This window comes from Sceloporus occidentalis, unplaced genomic scaffold (assembly GCF_023333645.1).
Source record: "Sceloporus occidentalis isolate IW3139 unplaced genomic scaffold, rSceOcc1.0.p SCAF_24, whole genome shotgun sequence".
Taxonomy (NCBI): Eukaryota; Metazoa; Chordata; class Lepidosauria; order Squamata; family Phrynosomatidae; genus Sceloporus; species Sceloporus occidentalis.
In genome coordinates this window covers 11,355,249-11,380,025 of record NW_028317004.1, presented here as the reverse complement: position 1 = coordinate 11,380,025, position 24,777 = coordinate 11,355,249, and the positions used below count along the sequence as shown (strand labels likewise).

The 24,777-nt window shown below is 39.5% G+C and overlaps 1 protein-coding gene across 1 annotated transcript; it reads left to right on the top strand.

Moving 5' to 3' along the window:
- Nucleotides 1-528: 528 nt before the first annotated feature.
- Nucleotides 529-24,663, top strand: LOC149300625 (zinc-regulated GTPase metalloprotein activator 1A-like). Its single transcript, XM_089485189.1, has 15 exons — nucleotides 529-634; nucleotides 1,895-1,981; nucleotides 4,363-4,459; nucleotides 4,736-4,827; nucleotides 6,667-6,726; nucleotides 8,262-8,299; nucleotides 10,701-10,747; nucleotides 11,184-11,270; nucleotides 11,806-11,850; nucleotides 13,231-13,287; nucleotides 14,673-14,721; nucleotides 24,022-24,090; nucleotides 24,179-24,244; nucleotides 24,343-24,472; nucleotides 24,605-24,663. Exons 1-15 carry the CDS (start codon nucleotides 529-531, stop codon nucleotides 24,661-24,663), a joined length of 1,089 nt encoding a protein of 362 aa, XP_089341315.1.
- Nucleotides 24,664-24,777: the final 114 nt, after the last annotated feature.

Genomic DNA, 24,777 nt, shown 5'->3' with positions numbered 1-24,777 from the left:
CACATCCTCCTACCAAATATCACTTATTGTTTGCAGATTAAATAACAAGTCACGGGCATTTTATCTGCTTTGTGTTTAGAGGCACTCTAATAAGGGGCACTTTGTTTTGGGCCTTTCCTGGGCTAAACTAATTAGAAATGATCTAATGACAGCCTGGAGTATCCCTTGTCATCAGGAGTCCTCTGGCTGCAGTGGAGATCCAGGCGAGAGGAGAGTGCGGAATAGAGTTTCTTCGATCTTATGGGCTTACTATTTTGCAAGCTGGCTTTTGCTCACCTTGTATGGATCCTCAAAACTTCTGGGGTTACAAAAAACCGAGATCACACAGATGCATTTCGGTCTCCCTATAATATGGGACCAGATTTGTATGATTAGTATCTAATAAATAAGGTCAGTAGAATAACCGTAGTATTTTTAAGGACTTTCCAGTCTTTAACCCCTTCTTACTTCTACTATAGCAGGAATCAATAAGACTGGACTTTGACTGGAGTTATTATTATGTTTTCTGTTCATAGAAGCAGAGCCTCCATGGAGGAAGATGAAGACTGCCCAGAACTTGTGCCTATAACTGACATAGCACCATCTGGTGAGCCAGAGGCCAAGATACCCGTTACCATCATCACAGGCTACCTTGGTATGCAAAATTAACTCAACAGACCTTCGAATGAGCTTCGGGTTATCATTAGGTTTTGTAACTAGAATATCTGACAAGTATGTAATAATAATAACATGAATTATATGTAACTAAGTAGCAATTATGCATGTAGATAGCTTTCTTGAAAGTCTTAAGATTTCAACTTTGTGTACAGAAACAATATTAAATGTAGAAATTACCCAGCGTTATAATGCATGCAGGAGAGGGTGGAATAGTATCCCAGCATAAGAGGTTAATACAGTGAGGGAAATTAATAATGTATACATGCAATGGACGGGCATGAAGCTATGGGCAAAAAATGGGCAAACTAAATGGTTCAAATAGTTCTTACCTGCTGTCAAATGCTATGTTCTATGTTAGCTTCGACCCTTTATGTGTTAGCACTCTGCCCTCTAGTGGAGTCATAAAATATAGCATGTTAGGTGATTTATTTTGTGTATTATTGTGTCTTTGCTATGTTACCGTAAGATTACCACTTTGTGTACAGAAAAACTATAGAATGTGGAAACTGGCTGAATAACAAACAGATAAAATTATAGAGATACTCTAAAATGTCCTCTTAGCCTTTTGCAATGTTTTGACTTATAACTTTGACCCTTTGCTAGTGGAGACATTAAATACAGCAAGTTGATTAGTAATTTCGTTTTTGTGTTGCTTACTATTTGGGATGTTACTGTTGCTTTTATTGATCAACCTACTGTTCTTGTACCTTGATTTTAGCTTATTTTCAGATCTCTTTATATTGGGTTTAGCAGCACTTGGGTTGGGGGGGCAGAGTAAGATTTCATTGATTGGTACAAAAAGACATTGTGGACAGACTTGCCTGGAACTTATCATAGGGCATCTTGATTTTTTTCAAGCAAATCAGTTAGGCATTTACTTTGCATTCAAACTTTACTGTTAGTATAAGCAATGGGCGTTGTATTTTTTATATTATTACATACTTGCCAAATGCCCCCCCCCCCTTGACAGCAAGAACTGTGTTCTACTGGCTGGTAGTTCTAGCAAATGCATATGCTGATTACCCATTTAGGGCAGAAATAAGTTTTTATATGTATGCTGTAGGAGTCAGATGGTGACATTAGAGGGAGTGGTGTGACATCACAACTCCTCAGTGATAAAAGCACTTCTATGTCCTGCTCTGACAACGGCATGTATACGTTTAATTAAATATAGTAATAGGAACACTTATAGTTTTATGTATATGGTATATTTAATTAGATATTGTGTATATTTTAGGTGCAGGGAAAACCACTCTTTTGAACTACATTCTGACTGAACAACACAACAAAAGGATTGCAGTTATCATCAATGAGTTCGGGGAAGGTAAATAAAACGAAACTTTAATAGAGAACTATGGCATTTTCCTCCAAAGTAAATTATGCAAAAAAGTACATGTTCTAAAAGTGAAATAATCTGATCTAGTTTTCAAATAAATGTGGTTTGTTGATTTAAACCATTAAATGCACTGTATGACACTACAGTCTACAAAATGTGAATGCCATTTTATAAATAGTTAGTAATGTACAATACAGTCCAATTTGTCTTAATGTCAGTTAAACCTACAGAAGCATTTATTAGCTAGGATTAGGGATACTCTGATTCCCTATGTCGATGATATATATGTGTATTATATATATAATTTGTTTTATATATCGCCATCAAATTCTGTAGTGCTGTGTGTATGTATGTATGTATATATATATATATATATATATATATATATATATATATACCGTATTTGCTCGATTATAAGACGACCCTGATTATAAGACGACCCCCCAAAATCTGAATATTAACTTAGGAAAAAAAGAAAAAGCCTGAATATAAGACGACCCTAAAGGAAAAAAGTTTTACCAGTAAATGTTAATTCATGTAAACTATTTTTTTTAATAAAAGCTATGATTGAGAAAAATATTTTTTTTGTTTTTATTTCTTGTATTTTCCAACCTGTCCCCCAGTTACGCACATCTGCCCCCAGGCTTGCCACTCCAATATGGCACTGTGGCCCATGATATGCCTTTTAACCCTCTATATGCCACTGTGCCCCATGGTATGCCTTTTGACCCCCTATGTGCCACTCTGCCTCCAGAAATGCCTTATACCCCTATATGCCACTCTGCCTCCAGAAATGCCTTATACCCCTATATCCCATTCTGGCATTTAGGGGGTTAAAATGCATATTATGGGGCAGAGTGGCATATAGGGAGGTATAAGGCATTTCAGGAGGCAGAGTGGCATTAAGGGAGTTAAAAGGCATTGTATAGAGCACTCTGCCTCCAGAAATGCCTTATACCCCTATATGCCACTCTGGCATTTAGGGGGTTAAAATGCATATTATGGGGCAGAGTGGCATATAGGTGTATAAGGCATTTCAGGAGGCAGAGTGCTCTATTAAATGCCCCCTTAACGCCACTCCAGAAATGCCCTATGCCCCCATTTAACACACACACACACACACACACACACACACCCTATACCCCCATTTAACTAACACACACACACACACTCTCCCCTCCCCTCCCCTCTCAGCCCTCTCTTACCGGTGCTTCCAGCCGGGGCAGCGGGTTGACGTCGCCTTCTGCTGCAGCCGGAAGGAGGTGGAGTTGGCAGCGGGGGTTTGTCTGCGTCCGTCGCGTATACTTTCCCCGGCTGTCAGAGATCAGAGTTCCCCGCACCGGTGCGGGGAACTCTGATCTCTGACAGTCGGGGAAGGTTTGCGCGACGGACGCAGACAACCCCCGCTGCTAGCCACACCTCCTTCCGGCTGCAGCGGACGTTGTCTACGCGGATCGCGTAGACGTCAACCCGCTGCCCCGGCAATACAGCAGGAAGCACCGGTAAGTGTGTATGATGGGGGGGGGGGGTGAGACAGGAGGATCCAGGTCCCCTGCAGCGGTGCGGGGGATCTGGATCTTAGTCTCCTAATCAGACTCTATTTGAGGTCTGATTAGAAGACGACCCCGATTAGAAGACGAGGGGTATTTTTCAGAGCATTTGCTCTGAAAAAAACCTCGTCTTATAATCGAGCAAATACAGTATATATATAAAAAATGTACTGTATTTGCTTGATTATAAAACAAGCCTTCAAACAGGATCTTATTGATAGAAAAAGCCTGAATATAAGACGACCACCATATTGGGAAAAAACATTTATGTACAGTAGTGTGTGGGTAGGACTGTGGGTAGTAATGTGGGGCGGTAATTTAATTCAAAATTCATGTGTACAAAATCTTGTATTCTCACTTAGTCTCAGTCGGTGGCTCAGAGATGAGTAGCACATCTTTAGGAACAACATATCCCAGTCAACCTTAAGGCAGCCTGAGGATCATGGGATATGTAGTCCACAAAGATTTGACCCTACTGGAAGAGGAGCGCAGACTAATAGGCATGACTGTGGGAGATCATACTGCATTATGCAGCATACACTTCGTGAAGATGGTTCCTCAGTGACGGGGTCGCATGAGCGCTACATAACTCACGTGATCAGCGCCTACGTGTGTCCGCATATTGGCTTGCAATTTAAGAGTCTACCAAGTCATTGAATGCGCACAAGCGTGCGTATAATGTGTCTGGGGGCTATAGTAGGTGGCGGTGGGAGTGCTATATTAGAGGATCAGCGGCACAGATCATGCGCTAACGTGAGTCACTCTAGCATGGCAAACTCCATGACCTTAATATAATACCCCATGTTTTATGCTCTGCAGGTAGTGCTGTGGAAAAATCTTTGGCCATCAGTCAGGCTGGTGAGCTGTACGAGGAGTGGCTGGAATTGAGGAATGGCTGTCTGTGCTGCTCTGTGAAGTAAGGAATGTATTAGGCGCTGTAGCCAAGGCTTCTCCTGACCACTATGTTAACCAAAGACTGAAGAGTCCTTTATACTAATCAGTGAGCTGCATAGTTTCATGTAAACAATAGTATTGTGAAGTCATTTTTTAAATACAATGTGTATCCCAGGTACAAATGCATGAAAAAGCATTAATGTGTTCATGTTAATCTCTCATATCAGTAAGACCGTGTTTGCTTCATTGGTTATAAGTATGTCTCTTTCGTGTTCCGTTTCTATTTCTTTTGCTGCAGAGATAATGGCCTGAAAGCTATCGAGAATCTAATGCAGAAGAAAGGGAAGTTTGACTACATACTGCTGGAGACAACAGGACTGGCCGATCCAGGTACATCTATCAGTACTTTGTGCAGGATTAGCGGTTATGCGTAATGGCATGTATAGCATAACGTAGTAGTGAAAAAACAATACATATAACAAAACGTGTTCGTATGGTAGAAAAATGTGCTCTGGTGTAAGTTTCATACTTTGTGATGTAGTGTTTTCTGTTCTTTTGGAGGAAAACGGCCTTGTTAATACCAAATAATGTATAGTGTATAGATTAAAGTGCACCCAATTTATTTTACCCACATTATGTAGTAGGAGATGGGGGTGTATAAACCAAATCACAATTTACCATTGGAATTGCTGAGCTGGACCTGCATAATGCATAGTTAATTAGATGACATGCCTAAAGAAATCTGACCACGTAATGCATTGCACAGGGCCAGCTTGACCTTACTTGGAGAATACGTTTGGCCGGGTTGGCCTTTTTTAATGGATCATAAAGTTGGTTAGTTGGGTTGGAAAAACCCAAGATTAGTGAATGTACCCCCTGCTGCACTTCTGTATGAGTGAAATGAGAACATAGTTCTAATTAATGGGTAAAAATAACTCTCAAAAAGTGTTGACCTTATGGGTGTCCTAAAAGAAGCTTAGATTTGTTAAAACCATGCATTAGGAAAAAAACAGCTTTAAAATGCTGCGAATTGGGCCACATATGTCTGCCTTTTGGTGTGACTTTTCACTATAGGTAATTGAAATACGTATGTCATGATTTCAGCTGGTCAGCCATGCGAAAATCTCATTTTATCCCCCATGTAGACCTATTAAGACAATAAAGACTACAGTGTTAAGTTAATTGCACTTTTATTATGTGCTTTTGTCCTTAGAATTTAGGGAGCTCTTGTCACCTCGTCACGGGCAGGGAATCCTTATTGACACTCCACTTATTTCTCATTCAACAACTTGACACCCTCTTGCTCAAAGCTAAATCATTGTCGTTGCCAAAGTAATTTCCTTGAAAAGAGAGGACATTGATTCAGCCTCCGTTACTCGCAAACCCCCGCTCCAGCCAAATTGGAAACTGTTAAGCTTTTTGGAAAATAAATCAATAGATATCAGGAAGCTATCATGCCCGGTGGCTCTTGCTGCGTCTTGCATGGGTAAGCATTGAGAGTAGCTGACAGGTATTAGGATGTTGACACAAAGTGATTGCCGGAGGACCACATCTGATCTTATCAAAGAGACGGCAGCAGACGTTTCAGTGAGTCCTGTTATCGTTGCCTCCGCTCTTGTGTTTCATTCGTTCGGACAGCCTTATCATGTGTGAGCCGGTAAGGCCTTTGACGGCAAGTGCAAAAGTTCTGTTTGCTGTCGCTGTTGTCCCTCGCTGTCATGTTGCTGCGATGAAACGCGCTAATTCAGGTCATCCGAAAACAAATGGTTCGGTTCCCCTTTTCACAGACAGTTAAACAAGGCAGCTGCTGCAATGAGCTGTGCGGGCTGTGCTTATTGAATTATATTTAAAGGTCGAGCCCTTTGCAATTGTTAAGCCGTCTTTTCAAGATAGGAGGTGTGCATCCTGACATTGTTGTGTCATAGCTGTGAATGGAAGGAAAAAATATAGCAATTTATGGAAAGAAAGAAAAAGCAGAGATAACCTAAAGATGTTTAGAATGCGATACTTTCACAGTAGAAAGATAAAATATATACTAAAATGTGTCACAACTTCTTTAGGCTATCTTTACTTGAACCAATACAGTATTATCAAACACAAACCTTACTCACCGCTAGCGCAATACATGAAAGGTACTCGGCGCACTGATTGCCTGTATTTCTTGCATCGGAGGGAATACTCTCTAATTCTAAATCGGTGTAATTCTTATGAGCTGTATATTTCTTCCAGGTTCAGTGGCTTCCATGTTTTGGGTTGATGCTGAGTTGGGAAGCGACATATACTTAGATGGTAAGCAAGTGCCATAGGCGTACCGTATTTGCTCGATTATAAGACGACCCCCCAAAATCTGAATGTTAATTTATGAAAAAAAAAGAAAAAGCCTGAATATAAGACGACCCTATAGGAAAAAAGTTTTACCAGTAAATGTTAATTCATGTGAACAATTGTTTGTTAATAAAAGCTACGATTGAGGAAAATATTTTGTTTTTATTTCCAGTTATGCACATCTGCCCCCAGGCTTGCCACTCTGCCCCAGAAATGCCTTATACCCTCTAAATGCCACTGTGCCCCATGATATGCCTTTTAACCCTCTATATGCCACTGTGCCCCATGATATGCCTTTTGACCCCCTATGTGCCACTCTGCCTACAGAACTGCCTTATACCCCTATATGACACTCTGGCATTTAGGGGGTTAAAAGGCATATAATGGGGCAGAGTGGCATATAGGGAGGTTTAAGGCATTTCAGGAGGCAGAGTGGCGTATAGAGGGTTAAAAGGCATTTCTGGAGGCAGAGTGGCATTAAGGGGGTTAAAAGGCATTTCACAGAGCACTCTGCCTCCAGAAATGCCTTATGCCCCCCCATTTAACACTCCCTCCCCCTCCCTCCTCCAAACTTACCGGTGCTTCTGAGTCCCCGGTGCTTAGTACGGGCAGCGTGTAGAGCTCTACGCGATTCGCGTAGACAACTGAGCGGAAGTTGTCTACGCGAATCGCGTAGAGCTCTACACGCTGCCCGGACTAAGCACCGGGGACTCAGAAGCACCGGTAAGTTGCTTACCACATGACACAGGAGGATCCAGGTCCCCTGCATCTGAGTCCCCGCTGCTTAGTCCGGGCAGCATGTAGAGCTCTATGCGAATTGCGTAGAGCTCTACACGCTGCCCGGACTAAGCATCGGGGACTCAGAAGCACCGGTAAGTTGGGGGGGGGCATAAAACAGGAGGATCCAGGTCCCCTGCATCGCTGCGGGGGATCTGGATCTTAGTCTCATAGTCAGACCGGTTTGAGGTCTGATTATAAGACGACCCCGATTATAGGAGGGGTATTTTTCAGAGCATTTGCTCTGGAATAAACCTCGTCTTATAATCGAGCAAATACTGTATTTTGTGTTATGGGGGCAGTCAGATAATTGGAAATGGTGTCATAATTATGAGTGAATTATTGCACCAATCCTGCACACAATGACAATGAGTGAGCAGCAGTCTCAGGTAACTTTCCAATTAATACCTGGGGGGCGAGTGCTCAGTAAGGTCTTATAGCTGTACTCATCCCTACCCCATCGAGATTCACTAGAAATTGAGGATAAGTCTGAAAAATCTCGGTTCTATTGTGAGTGCAATGAATGACTTATATTATTATTGAGAATTATCCCAACAGTCTACACTATTATTATTTTATTTTTTCTTTCATTGAATCTTATATGAGTGCCCCCAAGTAGAAGTATTCTTAAATTTATGTAATGTAGTATTTTTCTGTAAAAATCACCTGTTGATTATCGGGTCCGTATTATATACGCTGCTCAACATCTTTGCGTTTTGCAGGCATTGTAACGGTTATCGATGCCAAGTACGCCATACAGGTAGGAAGTTCATTGTGTGTGTATGTACTTAATCTTGATTGATTATGAGATCCATATGAACATATAGAAAATATTTGTAACCACACATTTATAAAGAACATTTCTAAAAAAGTGCAATTTTTTGTAACCTCACATAATAGGTTTCAATGGTGTGTGTACCCCTGTGGCATTCTTCTTATCTTCTCCCATAACAGCATTGATATGAACCAATATGGCTTAACCTTCTAGTTAGTCCAACTACTTTATATATACGCCTTGTCCCGTTGATCCTTGGATCATCCTTAGATCATCCTTGTGCTTTGCTGAGAGTCAGAATAATGTTATGAATGGATTCTATGTATACACTTACTTGTAGTCCAGAAAAAAAGGCAATACAGGTGTCAAAATCCAAAAAGTGAGCCTTTTTAAGGGTCTCTGTGAGCCTTTTTTGTTATTCATCTCTGCCGCCAGGCTTTCAATTAGAGTTTATATTTTGAAAGTGTCCAGCAAGCTCGGTAAAAAGGAACGATCCCCGTGTCTGAAATAAGATGTGCTAACTTCTTCCGTTCAGTCGCATACGAGGCTGACCTCAATTGCCGAGCAGCTGGGCTTGTCTCGAGGCCTGACACCAGAAGAATAGGGATCAATTTAAAGGGTGTCATGCTCGAAAGGCCCTGATCGCCCTAGACCTGTCTGAGAGACACGGCTGTGTAAGCACCTAGCCAAATCGAAACTGAAGCGGTAATTGATATCATTGGTGATCATTCTAATGGGGTTGTCAACGGGAGACATATTCTTTCTTTTTTCCCCCCCAAAGATTGGACAGCTTGACATGACAGCTGCCATAGACTGAGACATTTAACAATGCATTTTTTTACATGGGTAAATGCTTTGGAATAGTTATCCAAAGATTTACAGAGAGGGGATTTTTAACACGGCTGTATAGAAAAATCCAGTCTCTCTTTTCCGGGCTTTATGGTGAAAGAAATGTCTTGTCAATTTTTTGTGGCACCATGAATGAAATCCTGTTACAGGGTTTAGACTATTTTTATTTGTGGTTTTCTAATAGTTGAAGCTCTGTTGTTAAAGCTGCTGTTCTGAATTTAACATTTCTGCTACTGAATGCAGAATTAGAAGCATCTTTCCTACTACTGTTGAATACCCAGAACTTTTCCAGAAATTATTCTTTACTTTCCCATTTACTTATTTATTTTTTTGGTTGCAGAAAACACTTAATAAATCAGGCACTGATATTTCTTGTCATAAAAACTGATTTTGCGTTTTCACATGATTACACATGAATAAAATGTCAGCTCTGCTAAGGTTTCTTTGATAATATACTGCAGTTGAGGTTTTGTGTAAAGGGAACACCACCTTTAATTTTTATGAAGAACAAAAAAAAAAATCTCTTGTTATTATAGTTACAAGCCCTATATGTGTAATGCATGTGTATATATATATATATATATATATAAGTCCAAGATTAACAATTGCACTCCAATTACCACTTGTTTCTGCCCGGTGCCAAGTAGCTGCAACAGCAATTCATATAATATCCAAAGATAGTTACCGGCACTCCAGGGACTTCTTTAAATAATCACTCGACAAAAGAGTTTCTCGAGTGATTATTTAAAGAAGTCCCTGGAGTGCTGGTAACTATCTTTGGATATTATATATATATATATATATATATATATATATATATATATATATACAGAGCCGGCCTTAGGCGTTGTGGCGCCCTGTGCGGACTACTCCTCTGGCGCCCCCCCCTCACTGCCCCCTCAAACTACCCCCCTCTCTGCCCCTTCAAACTACCCCCCCTGTCCCTTCAAACTAACCCCCTCGCCCCTTCAAACTACACCCCCCCTGCCCCTCCAAACTACACCCCTCCTCTGCCCCTTCAAACTACAACCCCCCCCCTCTGCCCCTTCAAACTACACCCCCCCACTTAACTTGTTGCCGGAGTCCTGCGGTGAGACCGGGAGGCATCCGTCTTCTCGCTCTGCCGCGCTGCCGGCATTTCATGTTGAGCGCCGGAATAGTCCGGCGCTCAACATGAGATGCTGGCACCGCGACGGAGTCAAGGAGAGTAAGGGGCGCCGAGCGGTTGCTGAGAACTTCACGAGCAACCGCTCGGCGCCCCTGCCCGGGACTTAGATTAAAGCATCGGGTTTTTTTTTGTTTTTTTTAAACTTTATTTAACATGAATGATGTTAAATAAAGTTAAAACAAAAACAAAAAAACCCCGATGTTTTAAGTTAAGTCCCGGGCAGGCGCCCCTGCTACCATGGCGCCCTGTGCGGTCGCACAGGTCGCACACCCCTAAGGCCGGCCCTGTATATATATATATATATATTGTGTGTGTGTGTGTGTATATATAATGTACACACAATCATGTTTCTCTTTTTATTAAAATCAGCATCTGACAGAAGAAAAAACAGAGGGTCTTATAAATGAGGCAGCCCGGTAAGAACTTTTTATATTATCTTCAATTAGCTCTTTTAGAAAGCTAAAACATATACAGTATATGGAATTTGGTTTAACTGGGAGTAAAGCAACGTAAAAAAAAACCCCATTACAATTATATCAGTAATATTAAGTAATGCACCTAATTAAACCTGAGTATTTTTCCAGTGGAGTCCAGTGCAAATACGTTCAATATATATCTATATGTTTAAATAGTGTAGCTATGGTTAGATAGACTTTCTTTTTTTTCACATGGATAGCTGTTGTGTGCACTGCACGAAGAACATTTGCTAGGGGTTGGAGGAGTTTTGCGTAAAGAAGAATTTTAGCCGTATTGTAAAAATATTAATAGGGACACTTTTAGAAAAATGATTTAATCTAACGTATCACGTTTCATTGTAAAACAGCGTGAATGCAGTTTTTTTCTCCCATTTAGGCAGGTTGCCCTAGCTGATGTCATCATCATCAACAAGGTTGATTTGGTGTCTGAGCAGGAACTGGAAGCCGTAATAGTCGCTGCTAGGTAAGTGCAGTGTATTTTTATGTCATCTCTAGAAAATGAATTATGTCTAACTTGGACCACTTACATCACTTTTTTACTATTAGTATCGGACAAAAATGTTGCATCAAGCTTCTTTTTTGTGTCTGAGTTGGAAACATCCTAATTGTTGCAACCATAGAACCAGGACACACAAATATTCTTCCTGTGTCTTTTTAACAATGACTAGTACTTAGTAGGGTTAACAATGAATTATACAGGGCAAACCAAAATCATCTTGCATGTGAAGCTCACTTGGGGTAGCCATTCATAATGCATAGTAAAGTCCGCATGTTGAACCTGTAACTGTCCTGCAAACTCCTACTTTAGTCAACTTTTTGGATTGGGTCTATAGCTAACAGATGGACCACAGTGGTCTACCTGAACACCCCATGAGGGCTACCCAGAAAAAGGAGAAGCCACCTAAACAAGAACCAACAGGAGACAATATGTAATATTAAACTGTCCCAGACATTTATCCTAATAAGTTAGATTTCAACCATCCCTCTTTTTTGTTGAGGTCAATCAACGGAGTTGTGAAAATTTTGAAGACCCAACGTTCAAGGTAATAAAAATGTTACTTTTTGCCATAATATGTATGACTTCACAGATGAAAGAGGAACACATATATATCATATAGTAATAATAATAATTGTCCAGAATTAAAGAGACTATAATACCACAGATGTTCCATGCGTCACAATTAAATTGTTTGTTACCTACATTAATGAATGAATGAGGAATTATTTGTCTGTAACAGACTTCTTAGTCATCAAATCATATTTATGAAGAATTGCGCTTCTTATAATGATCATGAGTATTCTAGTTCGGTAAATCTGCCAGGAAGTGTATATAATATGGTAAATATTTTGAAGCATTTCATAGTACTACCTTCTCAAAGTTCTGTGTAAAGTAGTGATTATTGTATAGTTTGTATAGATGGCAGCAGTCTTTTGCTGTTACGTTAATTCCAGTACACTGCTATTTTGTCTTTAAACTATTACTTCCTTCTAAAAGGGTCTTGCCTTTGAGGTGCCTCCACGATTTTCCATTGCGGCACATCATGCCGCGTTCACGTGGGATAATCTCATGTTGTGTCAGAGACTTTTGTATTCAATACCTAATTCAATACCTAATCAATGTTCTTGATGCTTCCCCACTGTATTGAAGAAGAGCAAGCAGCGTGCAAAGCAATTTTCTCGTTAAATAGGCGATGCTGAACAAAGGCATAAGAATTATACTAATGAATGGTGTGATCAGCAAACGAAATGTGTTTAGCTGCATAACATACTTTTTCTGTATACTTACTGAGGAGCAGCAGTATACTATACGGATACAGAAGAAGAAGAATAGAACTGATAGGGACCAAACAAGGTACCTAAGGAAAACGCAACGTTTGGTGACTCACCAAATGTATTAACCCCATGGCTCTAATACAGGTCCTCTTGGGAAAACTTGACTTGTCATTATTCAAAGATACATGTAATTGTGTCACCTGCTTTCAAGCAGGGACAGCAACATAACATACTAGTAGCAAACGCACCTATTTGGGAGTCTTATATATGATCGCAGCTGACTGGAATAGGAAGGAGTCGATTCTGTACCATGTGACCCTGAGAATCTGACCCTGAGACCCTGAGAATCCGGGTCAAACGCTGAGCGTTCCTATGGTGACATTGCTTAAATTGATTATACTTAAAATCTGTATTTGCAACTGTTATCTAGTCCAGTATGTTGACATATCCTCAGGTGCTTCCTATGTGACCGTTTTATAGTATATATTATTGTGAATCACAACTCATTCATGTTTAATTATTGGCTCTAGTGGGTTGGAAAACTCTGGCCTCTGCTGTCATCTAATCCCCTTTACGTCTTGACTTGAGATATGAATCCTCTTCCTGCTTTTGCAGTTTCATTTATTTTGTTCTCCTTCTGTTCTTTCTAGAGTTGATTTAAGAGAAATCTTAGATTTACATGCTTTTGACAGCACATTTGGGGAAAGGTAATTTATTTTTATTTTTTTAAATGTATTATATTAAAAAGCACCAATTTCTCCAAATATTGCTGTATCGGAATGTTAATGGCTGACCTGCATTTGTGTTCTTTTGCTGTTCCAACAGCAGTAAGTTTTATTTCTATATATTAAATATTAGTACTGACGAAGTCCAGGAAGTATTGTGACTACCCAGTGGTTCTGAGGAGTACTGTATTTGTGTTGTGTACACCACTACTTACTAATCTAAAAATTTGATTTTTGGGGGGGGGCGTGGATTTACTCTGAATGCAGATACTAAAAAAGCTAGGGCTTTCAAGATTAACCAGATGTGTGGGATTAGATGTGACAGCACTCCTGCCACAAACCCCATGCAGAGCCCTTTTCAATACAGCAGTTTGTCTACACATACACTTTCCCTCCCTTCTTTTAAGCCCACTGTTACCAATTTACCCCCCAACCGATTTTCCAAAACCTTTGCAGATGTTTAGAAATTCTCGCCGCCCTCCCCTGGAGATCAGTATATGCTACAATCGACAAGGATGTAATCTGTTTCACAATATTTGGTTGGCAAATCCCTACATGAACTGCTCGTTATTGTCTAGTTAAGAATCATATTTAACTAGTTCCGTTTTTAAGGGGGAATGCTTGTAGTGAATAAAAATCTTCTCTTTGGACTTACTTTGATGCCACGTGGCTTCTTTAGCATCACTTAAACTGAAGAGCTGAACGGTACTCAGAAGTCATTGGGATTATAGTTAGTCACAGGACTAGAGCAGTCATACAAAACAGATCAAATTGTGGTCTGACTGATGAGGAGCAGCACCTCCGTTCTCTTAGAAGAGGGCCACATAAATATAACGGTATTCAATATATTGTCGGTGGCCGGGCCCGGTATTAGACACTTCACACACTCGCATGCCCTTTCATCTCTAGAGAACCCTTTAATCTTGACCACACTACTAGTCGCCGCTAGAAATAGGCCTGGTTGAGGTGACTGAAGTGGTGTAACATAACACTGGGATCTCTGTAGTACTGCCCTATGCTATGCCTTCAAAAGCTTGCCAATAGTCTTAACTGGTTCCGGGTTTATGCATTATTTTATGATCAGTGGCCTCGTAAAGTAACAAGAACGCTGTGCTCTTTGAGCCATTTGGCTATTATTGTGCCAATAAACACCACCATATTTAAATATTTAAACTCTAAGGAAAAGCCACACACGATAATTTTACCATGCTTCATTTGGTGTTTCGAAAATTGTTGAAAATATTTTTGAACTGCGGAAATAAAGTTTCATTTATTGTAACGTGTCATATTGTATTGTGTTCATATCTGTCTGTTACAGTACTGATTCTTGTTTACATGTGCACATGGATGACTGATGTTTGCTTCAGTTTGCAGAACAAGTTTATTACTGACGCAACCCATCCGCATCTCGATAAGGTAATGATTTTGGTTTTGTATGCTGCTGAATTTGCAGTGTTGTCACGCATGTCATATTCCCTGCTCAAACACCACAGTGAGCCGATTCTTTACGGCAATGATAATGAGGCCCGTTCCTCCCCAGATATCCCAAATCACAGTGTCAGGCTGTGTGATTAAGACTTAGCCATTCTATTGTGTACCTCGAGGCATTATGATAAGGAATCAGGTTGGTTTTCTAGAACAGTAAAACGGTATATCATGTGAAAAGTAGATAATTTTTTTCAATAACTCAGCAAAGTGTTGTTAAAACTGTTTAAATCTGATACTAGTAATACAAAATGACGAGTTCCCCTTTAACCCCTTAACGACAATGCCCGTACATGTACGGGCTGCCGTTAAATAGCTGCATCGCCGCGTTTTCGCCGCGATCGGCGGCTTTGCAGCATCCACGGAAGCCTCACAAGTGAGGCTGACCGTGGATCCGGGGAGGGCTTTCCCCGCCGCCGCACCGATCATCAAAGATCGCGGCGGCGCCCGGCTAAAACAGCTTAGGAAGCGATCGGAATCGCTTCCTAAGCATAAACTGTGTTGCTGACATGCCTCGATATCAGTAACACTACCCCCCTACCCCGATAGCCTTGTGATTGTGGAGCAACCACAAGTGCCATCCTGTAAATGACGTTGCCGTCATTCACAGGATGGCATTAACAATAGAAAATTAGTTCACAGAGGGTCTATCCAGACCCTCTTGAGAACTCTCGAGCTCCTCCTGCAGGTTGAATGCAGGTACTGCATCCAACCATGCAAGGTCAATGGAGCTCAGCTCACTAATGAGAGTAAAAAAAAAAAAATATTGTTCAAAAATGTTTAAAAAAAATAATAAAAATATGGTAACATGTAAAAAGCGCCACTGTCACCAAAAAAAAAAAGTCCTAAAATTCTTTATCTTTACAAAAATTCCAGCATGGAAAGAGTTAAAATATTGGCATTACAAATGCCCATAGGGTGTCTCGTATTAAAAAAAATGCATGAGTGGATGGGGTAAATTGAATTGGCCGGGTTCAAAGATGTCTCAAATATGGGACATGGGGCAGTAGGATCACATGTCTAAATGGCATAAAAATACACACCTCACAAAGGCGGCCTTTTACCTCCCAAATAACTCAACAAACCAATGCATGTGGGGTATCACTGCGCTCAGGAGATGTTACTGAACACATATTGGGGTGTTGTTTGACACGGACATATACCAGGAGCGATAATTTTATACCTGAAGTTCAACATGTGTGAAAAAAATACAAAACAAATGTACTACCATAAAGTTTCACAAAGGCTGGTGGTAAAATTAGTGCATGGAAAGGGTTTAAATACCGGCATTTTTAAAAAATATATGATTTGATGGGGTAAATTGCAATGGCCGGCTTCAAAGATACCCGAAATGGCACATGGGGGGCAGAATTACCAGATTTGGAAAAAAAGGTTTTGAAATAGCAAAACGCTACTGGTACTTATTGCCCCATAACGTGCAGAAAACGGCAAAAAAACATTGGGTATTTCTAAACTTCGTTTTTGCAGATGAGTAAAAGTTTTTTGTTTCAAAAGTGAGAAAAAGTAATCCCCATATCTTATCATTTTGTTTTTTGTAGTAAATTAGATGATATGATAAAATTAATGGTATCTAAAGAAAGCCCTGTTTGTCCTGAAAAAAAACTATATAATATGTGTGGGAGAGCGCGAAATGAGAAAGAAGAAAATCACAGTAACACTGAAAAAACGTTAAAAGAGCCATTGTCCCGCAATATACTACGAGTAATAACCCCTATTGTCCTTAAGGGGTTAAGAAGTGGCTTTTATGATTAAATAGCTGTTACTGTGATTCTAATTAACTATCTTTTTCAGCTAAAGCAAGGCTTTAACCTTGGGTGCCGCAGAAAAGGGGAATAAGGAATTAAGCAACATCCACTAAGTACATTTAACAAAACACTCCCTTACATATTACACTATTTAAAAAAAAAATCCTAGTAAATTACAAGGGGTACAAGGTGTCTGGCTCTATTGTTTTACTTTTTTTTTTCTTTCATGTTTATTAAACATAACATATAGCCATTCTTACCTTACTGTAGCTGATCCCACACTGATCAGTATGTGTTGTCAGCCACCAGGGTCTGGTCAAACATTCCAGAGTCTCTGCTCTTCTGATCATTGCTGGGCTTTAGGTGTGACTGGCACTATTATTATTATTATCTTTTATGCACCAACAATGTACGCAGCACTTCTTACAATACATATATTCAAGGGTTATGACAAGACTAGAATTGATAGACTATTCTGCTCGCAAGCTTAAAATCTTGAAGGAATGGGGTGAGAACAAACATAACACTTATTCTGAGCGCCGTTACACTTAATCTGTCAGTGTATCGCCAGCGGTGCCAATAAACATCTTGTATGCATGGCATAGAAGATATAGATTTTAAGCTAGTTTGAACAGGGTCCTCCTTATATTTTGTTTCTGTTACAGTTATGCGATGGGCTGCTTGTTATTTCTTGTTTACCCATTGTACAGCGCTGCAGAATACGATGGCACTTTATAAGTCAATAAATAATAATAGATATCAGCACTAATGCAAAATCCTCAAGCTCTCAAGGTTCATTGCATAAATAACCGTACAAGCCACTTCCAGCGATCCCATACATTATACCCAATGTAACATTTTACCTAGTTACCTCTGTGTAATCAACCTATGCCAGCCAAACAGATATAACAAAGACTCATTGATCCTACTGCTGATCTGTTGGAGAGCAGTTACTTAATTACTTAAAGTCATTAGGTTACAGGAAGGTGCAGCTAAGAGTGATCTGCACTTTTTAATACAAGTCCTGTTTTCAATATGAATGTTTTGAACCCTTTACTCTTTTGTTTTGTACTTAAAGCAATATCCTGTTTTTCCAACTCTGCTTGTATCCAGACCCTGAATTAACATACAAGTAGAAGATCTACCAGCTAATCAGAGCCAAGCATTCTTTGGGAGAAACTGTTCATTGATACCTACCTAGTTCTAGAACTCCTATAGATAAAAGCAGATGGGGAGTACTTTGCCCAAGCAAACACAGGGAGTGCACCCCATGTTGTTACAAATGCTTCTATATATGCATTGTCTAGGCACGTAGTCTGATGCCAGCCATGTATCCGTTGAGAAGAAGAAATGTTAGCCAGAGAAGGTATAGGTCATGGTGTCTAGGGATGAGGCTGTTTAAAGGAATACTGAAAGGATATATAATTTGATGAATGGCTAAGATTTGTTTTGTATTAATGACTAGTATTCGTACTCATGGTGGAAGTGTCCACCCTATGAAATATTTCAGAACCTTTCATGAGTTACTTATAAATTGCAGTTGTGGTGCAAAGTGGGAGGAGTGAATTGTTCTTCTTCTTATGAGCAACTACCCAATAGGCAGTAAAGTATGGACTGAAGTTTGCCCTATTTCCTGGACATAAAAACTTTTATACACTGGGGATCACAGCTTTACTATATATATATATATATATATATATATTTGTATACCCCATATTTTGGTACAGTATACATAAAAATTTTACTGAATTAGAAAACACATAGTGATGCTAGAATACAAGTTTAAGGTGTTGCATGTGGGTATTAACAACAATGTCTTAATAGCCGTAAACCATTGGCCTAGGAGAAGGAGTTTATTATAGGTGATTTCATAAGTGGGTTTATTAACCTGCAAAATCAAGTAATATATTGCCATTCTTGAAAGCAAACTGCGGACATGCTTGGAAGGCCTAAAATAGCAATTAGTCCATCCCTGAGAAGTTTGTATACGTGATATCCAATGATAGCTTTTGTTCTTTCTGTACTTTTGGGGATGGAAGCCAACAAAGTTGCGTCCTGTCCCTTCTAGAACCCCATACAATATAATTACACTAAGAACAAGGCTATGTCTAAGGGTCCACTTGTTTTTAAATAAGTCCTGTGAAAGGCCAAGTGTTTACTATGAGTTTGGGAACATACAATTATCACACAGGGAACGCTTGCTGAGAAACAGCCAGTTGTCCTTTTTACATTGTAATGACTCTTTTTGAAAGTCAACACCTCGAAGGGCTAAACATGGACAAACAAAAAACAATGTAGGGGCAAAATAAATAATCTTCTGGAAATGGTCATTTTAGCATCACAATGTACCACCCAGCACTGAATCTGAATAGCATTACCATTTTTATGGTAAATTCTACCACTGTGCAAGAAATTCTATACCACTCTTTCTGGTTTCACCTCAGAAGAGTTTTTAGTCAAACGTGGGGGTGTGTCGGAAACATAAGGAAAGTTTTCAACTTCATTTATGTGTGCTGAAGTTGCTGAAATTATATTTTTTACCCAGAGAATATCACTTTTTGCGCATTTTAAAGTGTTTATAGTATATATTTGGTTTTCAGTAGTCAATTTACTTTTTTAAAAAAAAAATTTTTAATTGCTAAAATTAGAAGAATACCCATAAAGGACAGCAAATAGGCACTAAGTGCGACATATTATACATCTTGGGAAGATTATAGAAACATTTGTGCCTTCTTTATTATTATTACTTTATTATATTGTAATCTAGAGACTGATTTACACAAATCCATTAAAGGTAAAAGAAAAATAGGAAAAGAGAAAATGACAAGTTGAAAATAAAGAGCCCACTGGGAAACAATAGTCAGAGGAGCTATGAGTCTGAAAGCTAGCAACAGTGATGGTTGGGTAATAGACCTAGAAAGCATAATTTCATGGCCATGAGGACCACCTAACAATCCTGGGCTTCCAAGTTGCTGTGAAGTATTGAAGAAAGTCTCTAACATTGACTGAAAATGTCCTCATACTGACCACAACCATAATGTTTTTTATGGTACCTGGGTGGTAGGCGCTATATCCAGACAAAGTTCTATCAGACAATGTTCTGAACAGAAGGCTGGGAGCAAAGCATCTTCAGAGATTGTTTTTAGATATGAGTGGGCCTTCTCTGATGCAGGGCAAACCATGCCAGGACAAGCTAGACCCCATGTTTGGCTCATTGAGCCATCCAAAATTTAAGCTGTATAGTAAAGCCATAAGTACCAAAGACTGGTTGTTTTAACCACCTTGCCTATGGCTTGCAGCCTCCTCTTGGATGTGTCAAGTAGACTTGTGATCCAAAAAGGTGTGGAATGCACGGTAACTATGCACTGCAAGTAAATATGACACACAACATTGGTTGCAAATGTATCTATAAGTAGTTAAACTCACCTGAAATCTGCCTGTTCCTGTGTGAGCACTGCGTGTGCGCCTGAACATTGTGTGTGCATGCACACATGTACAATCACCAAGAATACCTTCTGTCCAGTGGAAAGGATTCTGAGCATTCTTGTGCAGCCCATTTGGCAGCCATGTTTGTAGCTATTTTCTCTATACTGGCTTAATGCCAGCAGTGAGATAAGGAGGTGGCGATTATAAATATGTTTTAATATTTAAATACCCTTTCATCCATACATTTCTTAGCCAGTTGGCTTGCACGTTCCATAGGTGAAAAGTTGCCACCTACAAAAGGATCTATTTAAGTCCACAATTGCTGGTTCATCTATATTCTCCACACCTTTTAGATTGATGCCAGATGGGAGCAGACATCTGCCTTTTCTGTCCTGAATCCATTATACTAGAGGATAAAACACTGGAAGCATAAACATTACACAGGCAGTACTGAACCCCACTTTAATTTTTTTTTTAATTTAGGACAATAGTTTTTACACACAAAACACAAAAAGAAATACGTCCAAGACACTTCTAAGTTTAAACTGTGGTTTGAGTCTCAGGACTCTTCAAACCATGTCACATAAAGAAATGTTCAGAAGAAATCCCAACATTAAAGACGTGGGTGCTGAAACTTTTCCCCCCGTTAACCACCGACCAAGGAAATCTGGTAGATTAAGAAGTGCTGGAATGGTTTTCCACATAATCTGAAGCTTGTGTATGGTTTTGATGCAGAAAATATGGATAACACCAGGGTCTGAGAAACCCTCTGCCACTACCAGATCCCTGCTAGAAGCTGCATCATAGTTCAATTATGTACTCCCATTTTACGCTACCACATTAAAGGTTTTTCTTTTTTTATAGTTCTTAACAATTATTATCAAATAATAAAACTAATTAGCAAATGCATAGAATATACATGTCCTTGTCTAGGACCTGCTTATCTTTACGTGCTAACTGATGTATAAAAGCCGTATATGTCAATACTAATGGTCGGTAAACTGTAACTAATGCTCAGGCACCTTTAGCAAAGGGTTGTTGTTAAAACCATTTGGGTCATCTGTGAAAGAAAAACAGTGGCATAAGTACATTGTGCTTCCTGTGTGCAAATGTGTATGTACTTAGTGTGAAATTGGGAATTTTAAAGTGTTTTCTTGACAGTGTTTACAGGGCTGTGATCTAGGATTAATTATTGAGGTGTTTATATCCTTTAAGATCCTGGGTGTTCAAAGTTTACTCACCTTGCGTTGGAGTTTCACAGCTTCCTCTCTCTCTCTTTTACTCTCGACAGATGTTTACACTCCCTGTACATCTTGGGAGAGCAGTAATCCTAACACTAGCCATGGAAAGCGCCGTCTATTCCATACCGTCAGCTGGCACAAATTGAAATAGATCCAACGATCCACCGTGGTTGAGGGTTATGGAACGATCTTTGAGGAGCATAGTCTTAAATGCAGAACTGTCATCAGTAAACAGTAGTTAATTTGGAACATTTACCTTTGTCTGGTTTTGTCTAGTTATCAGTGGCCCAGCACGTGATCTTATTATTACAGATACACATTCCTAGTGAAACAGGTTACAAAAAAGGACTAAGTGGCAGATTATTATTATTACTGATACTAAAAGGTTAAGTGGCAGATTATTATTATTACTGATACTAAAAGGTTAAGTGGCAGATTATTATTATTACTGATATGTGGCCCATTAGCTTCTCACTAGCCTTAAATGTAGTTTTAACTGCTACATTAACTAACATAAGGTTACCTGATATCCCATTATTTATCAGCACTTGGTTCATCCTTAATGCACTTTATATACAGTGATCTGAACTGCCATACCTTCTGTCTTCTATCCCTCTTATAATTCAACCTTCGCTCCAGCCTCCCATGTCATACAACTTGGAAGCTATCTTGGTGCAGCTCTGCGGAATATAGTGGTACTATATAAATCAATAAATAATATGAGATTATATTGGGGTTTTTTTCCAGGTAATTCTACTGTGCCCTATGTGTCAGCAGATACAAAGCTGGACTGGTGGCTGATGCACTTTCAGTCCGGCGTCCGCCAAATGATTTAGGTGCGGGCGACGACCGAATATGAGAGGCCGCACGTTAGGTTTTTATGCTCCCTGGCCAGCAGCCCAATGGGAATTTGCCTGGGCAGAAATGCACTTTAAGCCGCCCTGTGAAATATATATATATGTTTGTGGTTAGTGAAAATGGGGTCAGCGTATGTTATGTGTCGCTATGCAGATGATAAGAACAGTGTCCAGCTCTTGCAGTGTGGGGACTGGTTAACAGATTTTATGTTTCGATTAAAGGGATTTGCATGTTTCCAAGCTATAGCACTAAACAGGATTGTCTTTAATTGTCATACTTATTGGATTTAAATCATGATGTGCACAGCGTAAGCCTATTTCGGTGAAAGAAAGCCCGTAAGACTAATTCAGGCTAGAGGTGTTAGATAAAGCCCAGGTGAAAGGACAGTTGTGTTTTCCCGAGGAAATGATTATTGCTTATTTAACAGGCTACTTTGCGGACAGAATTGCTTCTCTCACTTGCTAATTGATTGAGTAGCTCATGTTATTTAGTTTGTCACTCGACAGATTAAAGAACATTATTGCCGCGGATGATGTGTAATGAGAGGTGGTATTTTCTCATGTGAGGACTGCTTAGAAACCCTAACAAGGACGTGATAGGCAGTTAGTTTGTGTTTGTGCAGACCAACGCCAAACTAAAAGCCTCATTGATCTTTTGCAGTTACTTAGTGGAACTACAGTTCTATTGCATAAAAAGATAAAATTGTGGTGTTCTCTGGAACAGTCAGCGGTGGGGCCTCTGGCGTTATTCCAGATGCCACCGTTTTTAAGTAGGCATGTGTAATATTACTAACATATATTCTAAAATATAACCGTTACGTCAAGGCTCATTAATCAGATTTGTCAATTTCCCTCTATATAGTAAACATAGACTTATAGTGACCACACACTCTCACACACACACACACTTACAAGCAACTTTCTTAAAAGTTAAACATAGCTGACCCAGTTCAGTTGATTCTGTTCTGTTTAGCTTTGTTTACAAGTGTTTTTCTTTTTTGTTTAAATGACACACAATAATGTTGTAGTAGGGGAAGATGAGAGTTGTAGACAAGTCCATCCGGTTTAAAACAATATGCTTCTGACTCTAAAATATAAATGGTATTGTTCTTTGAAAAATGTGAAACTACACTGGGTGTGTTGAGGGCTATATACAATAAGTTACTGCAAAGTAGTAGAGTCATTGTTATAACAATTCTGATTTCTCCACGTTTGCCACCTTGTACCAAAATTGCTGTTTATTCATGACCTCATATTTTATTTGCTGATAAACAGTTGTTCCTGCTGTTCGGTGTCATGTCCAGTATTAAGGCATGTTGCACAATCAGGTGTAATAGCAGCTCACAACATGCAGGTTATAGTCATGTAGCTCTTTTACATGGGGCAAGTGATTTATGCCCTAATCGTCTTATGGCTATATCTAATAAGAAACAAAAACCCCAAAGAATTGGTTTAAAGGAACTTTGATGTTCTAGTGAACTGCTTCTTCACCAGTGGTTAACATTTGGGAATCTAAATTGCAAATTGTAAGAACCTGTTGAAGAGCTAACTGAATGGACACATTGTTATTCCAACCTCTATATGATGACGTGTCAAATAGTGTCATGAATCCGAACAAACCTTATGGAGTGTGAGACTTGGAACAGTCTTTTATTCTTAAACCATGACGGGGAATTATAGCTAATATCCATATTTGCTCAAAAGCTTAGGGGGGAGTCTCCTCTCTGAAAATATTTTCCCAAATTGTAACTCTCCTGTTATGGTAAAGCAATGATATTTAGCTGATATATTAACTTTAATAGAAATGTAACATCAATGTGTGTACTACCTGAGCTAAATATTTGCCACTTAATTATTAATTAGCAGGGGAACAATGTAGTACTCTTTGTTTCTTAGAAAATGTGTTTCTGCTTGATTGAAATTGACCATTTGTCTTCACAGAGCATTGTCACAGTTACATTTGAAGTTGCCGGGAGTGTGAATGAAGAAAAACTCAACTTATTTATTCAGGTAGCATTTCATCATGTGTAATATAACAAATCCACAACCCTCAACAGGGATTAAAGAGGTAGTTTGATATTTTTTTTACCTTTTTCAGGATCTGCTTTGGGAAAAAAATGTGAAAGATGGGAAAGGCAACGCAATGGACATTATACGATTAAAGGTGTAGTATCCACACATTATTGATTCACAGGTCTAAGGCCTTGATAAGTGGCTCCTATGAGCCAAGGGACTATGTGCTTAACTATGCTTTCTTTTTAGGGACTGGTGTCTGTCAAAGATAACGCTCACCAAATGATCCTACAGGGAGTTCACGAGTTGTACGATCTTGAAGAGACCCCAGTGAGCTGGCAAGACTCGACCGAACGAATAAATAGAATGGTGTTTATAGGTAAAATCACTTGTATATATGAATAAAACTGAGCTATGCATTTTAACTTCCAAATATGACAAAATGTGTATACAGATTCAGAAGTGAAGTAAGGTAACATAAGTAAATGAACATCTCACTTTTGTCCCGCAGGTAGAAATTTGGATAAGGATATCCTCAAAGAGCTATTTTTAGCGGTGGTAACTTCCTGACTCGATTTTCATGGAAGCACCCGGTTGAGGGCTTTCTGCCCCATCAATGGAGTCCTGATAATAAACTGGTTCTTTGCCACTGTCATGTTTGTATGTATACAGATGTATGATACA

Coding starts and splice junctions, on each gene's coding strand:
- LOC149300625 (XM_089485189.1), top strand. CDS start 529: ATGGAGGAAGATGAAGACTGCCCAGAACTTGTGCCTATAACTGACATA. Junction 8,300..10,700: donor ATGCCAAGTACGCCATACAG/GTAGGAAGTTCA, acceptor TATTAAAATCAG/CATCTGACAGAAGAAAAAAC. Junction 11,851..13,230: donor TTGAAGACCCAACGTTCAAG/GTAATAAAAATG, acceptor TGTTCTTTCTAG/AGTTGATTTAAGAGAAATCT.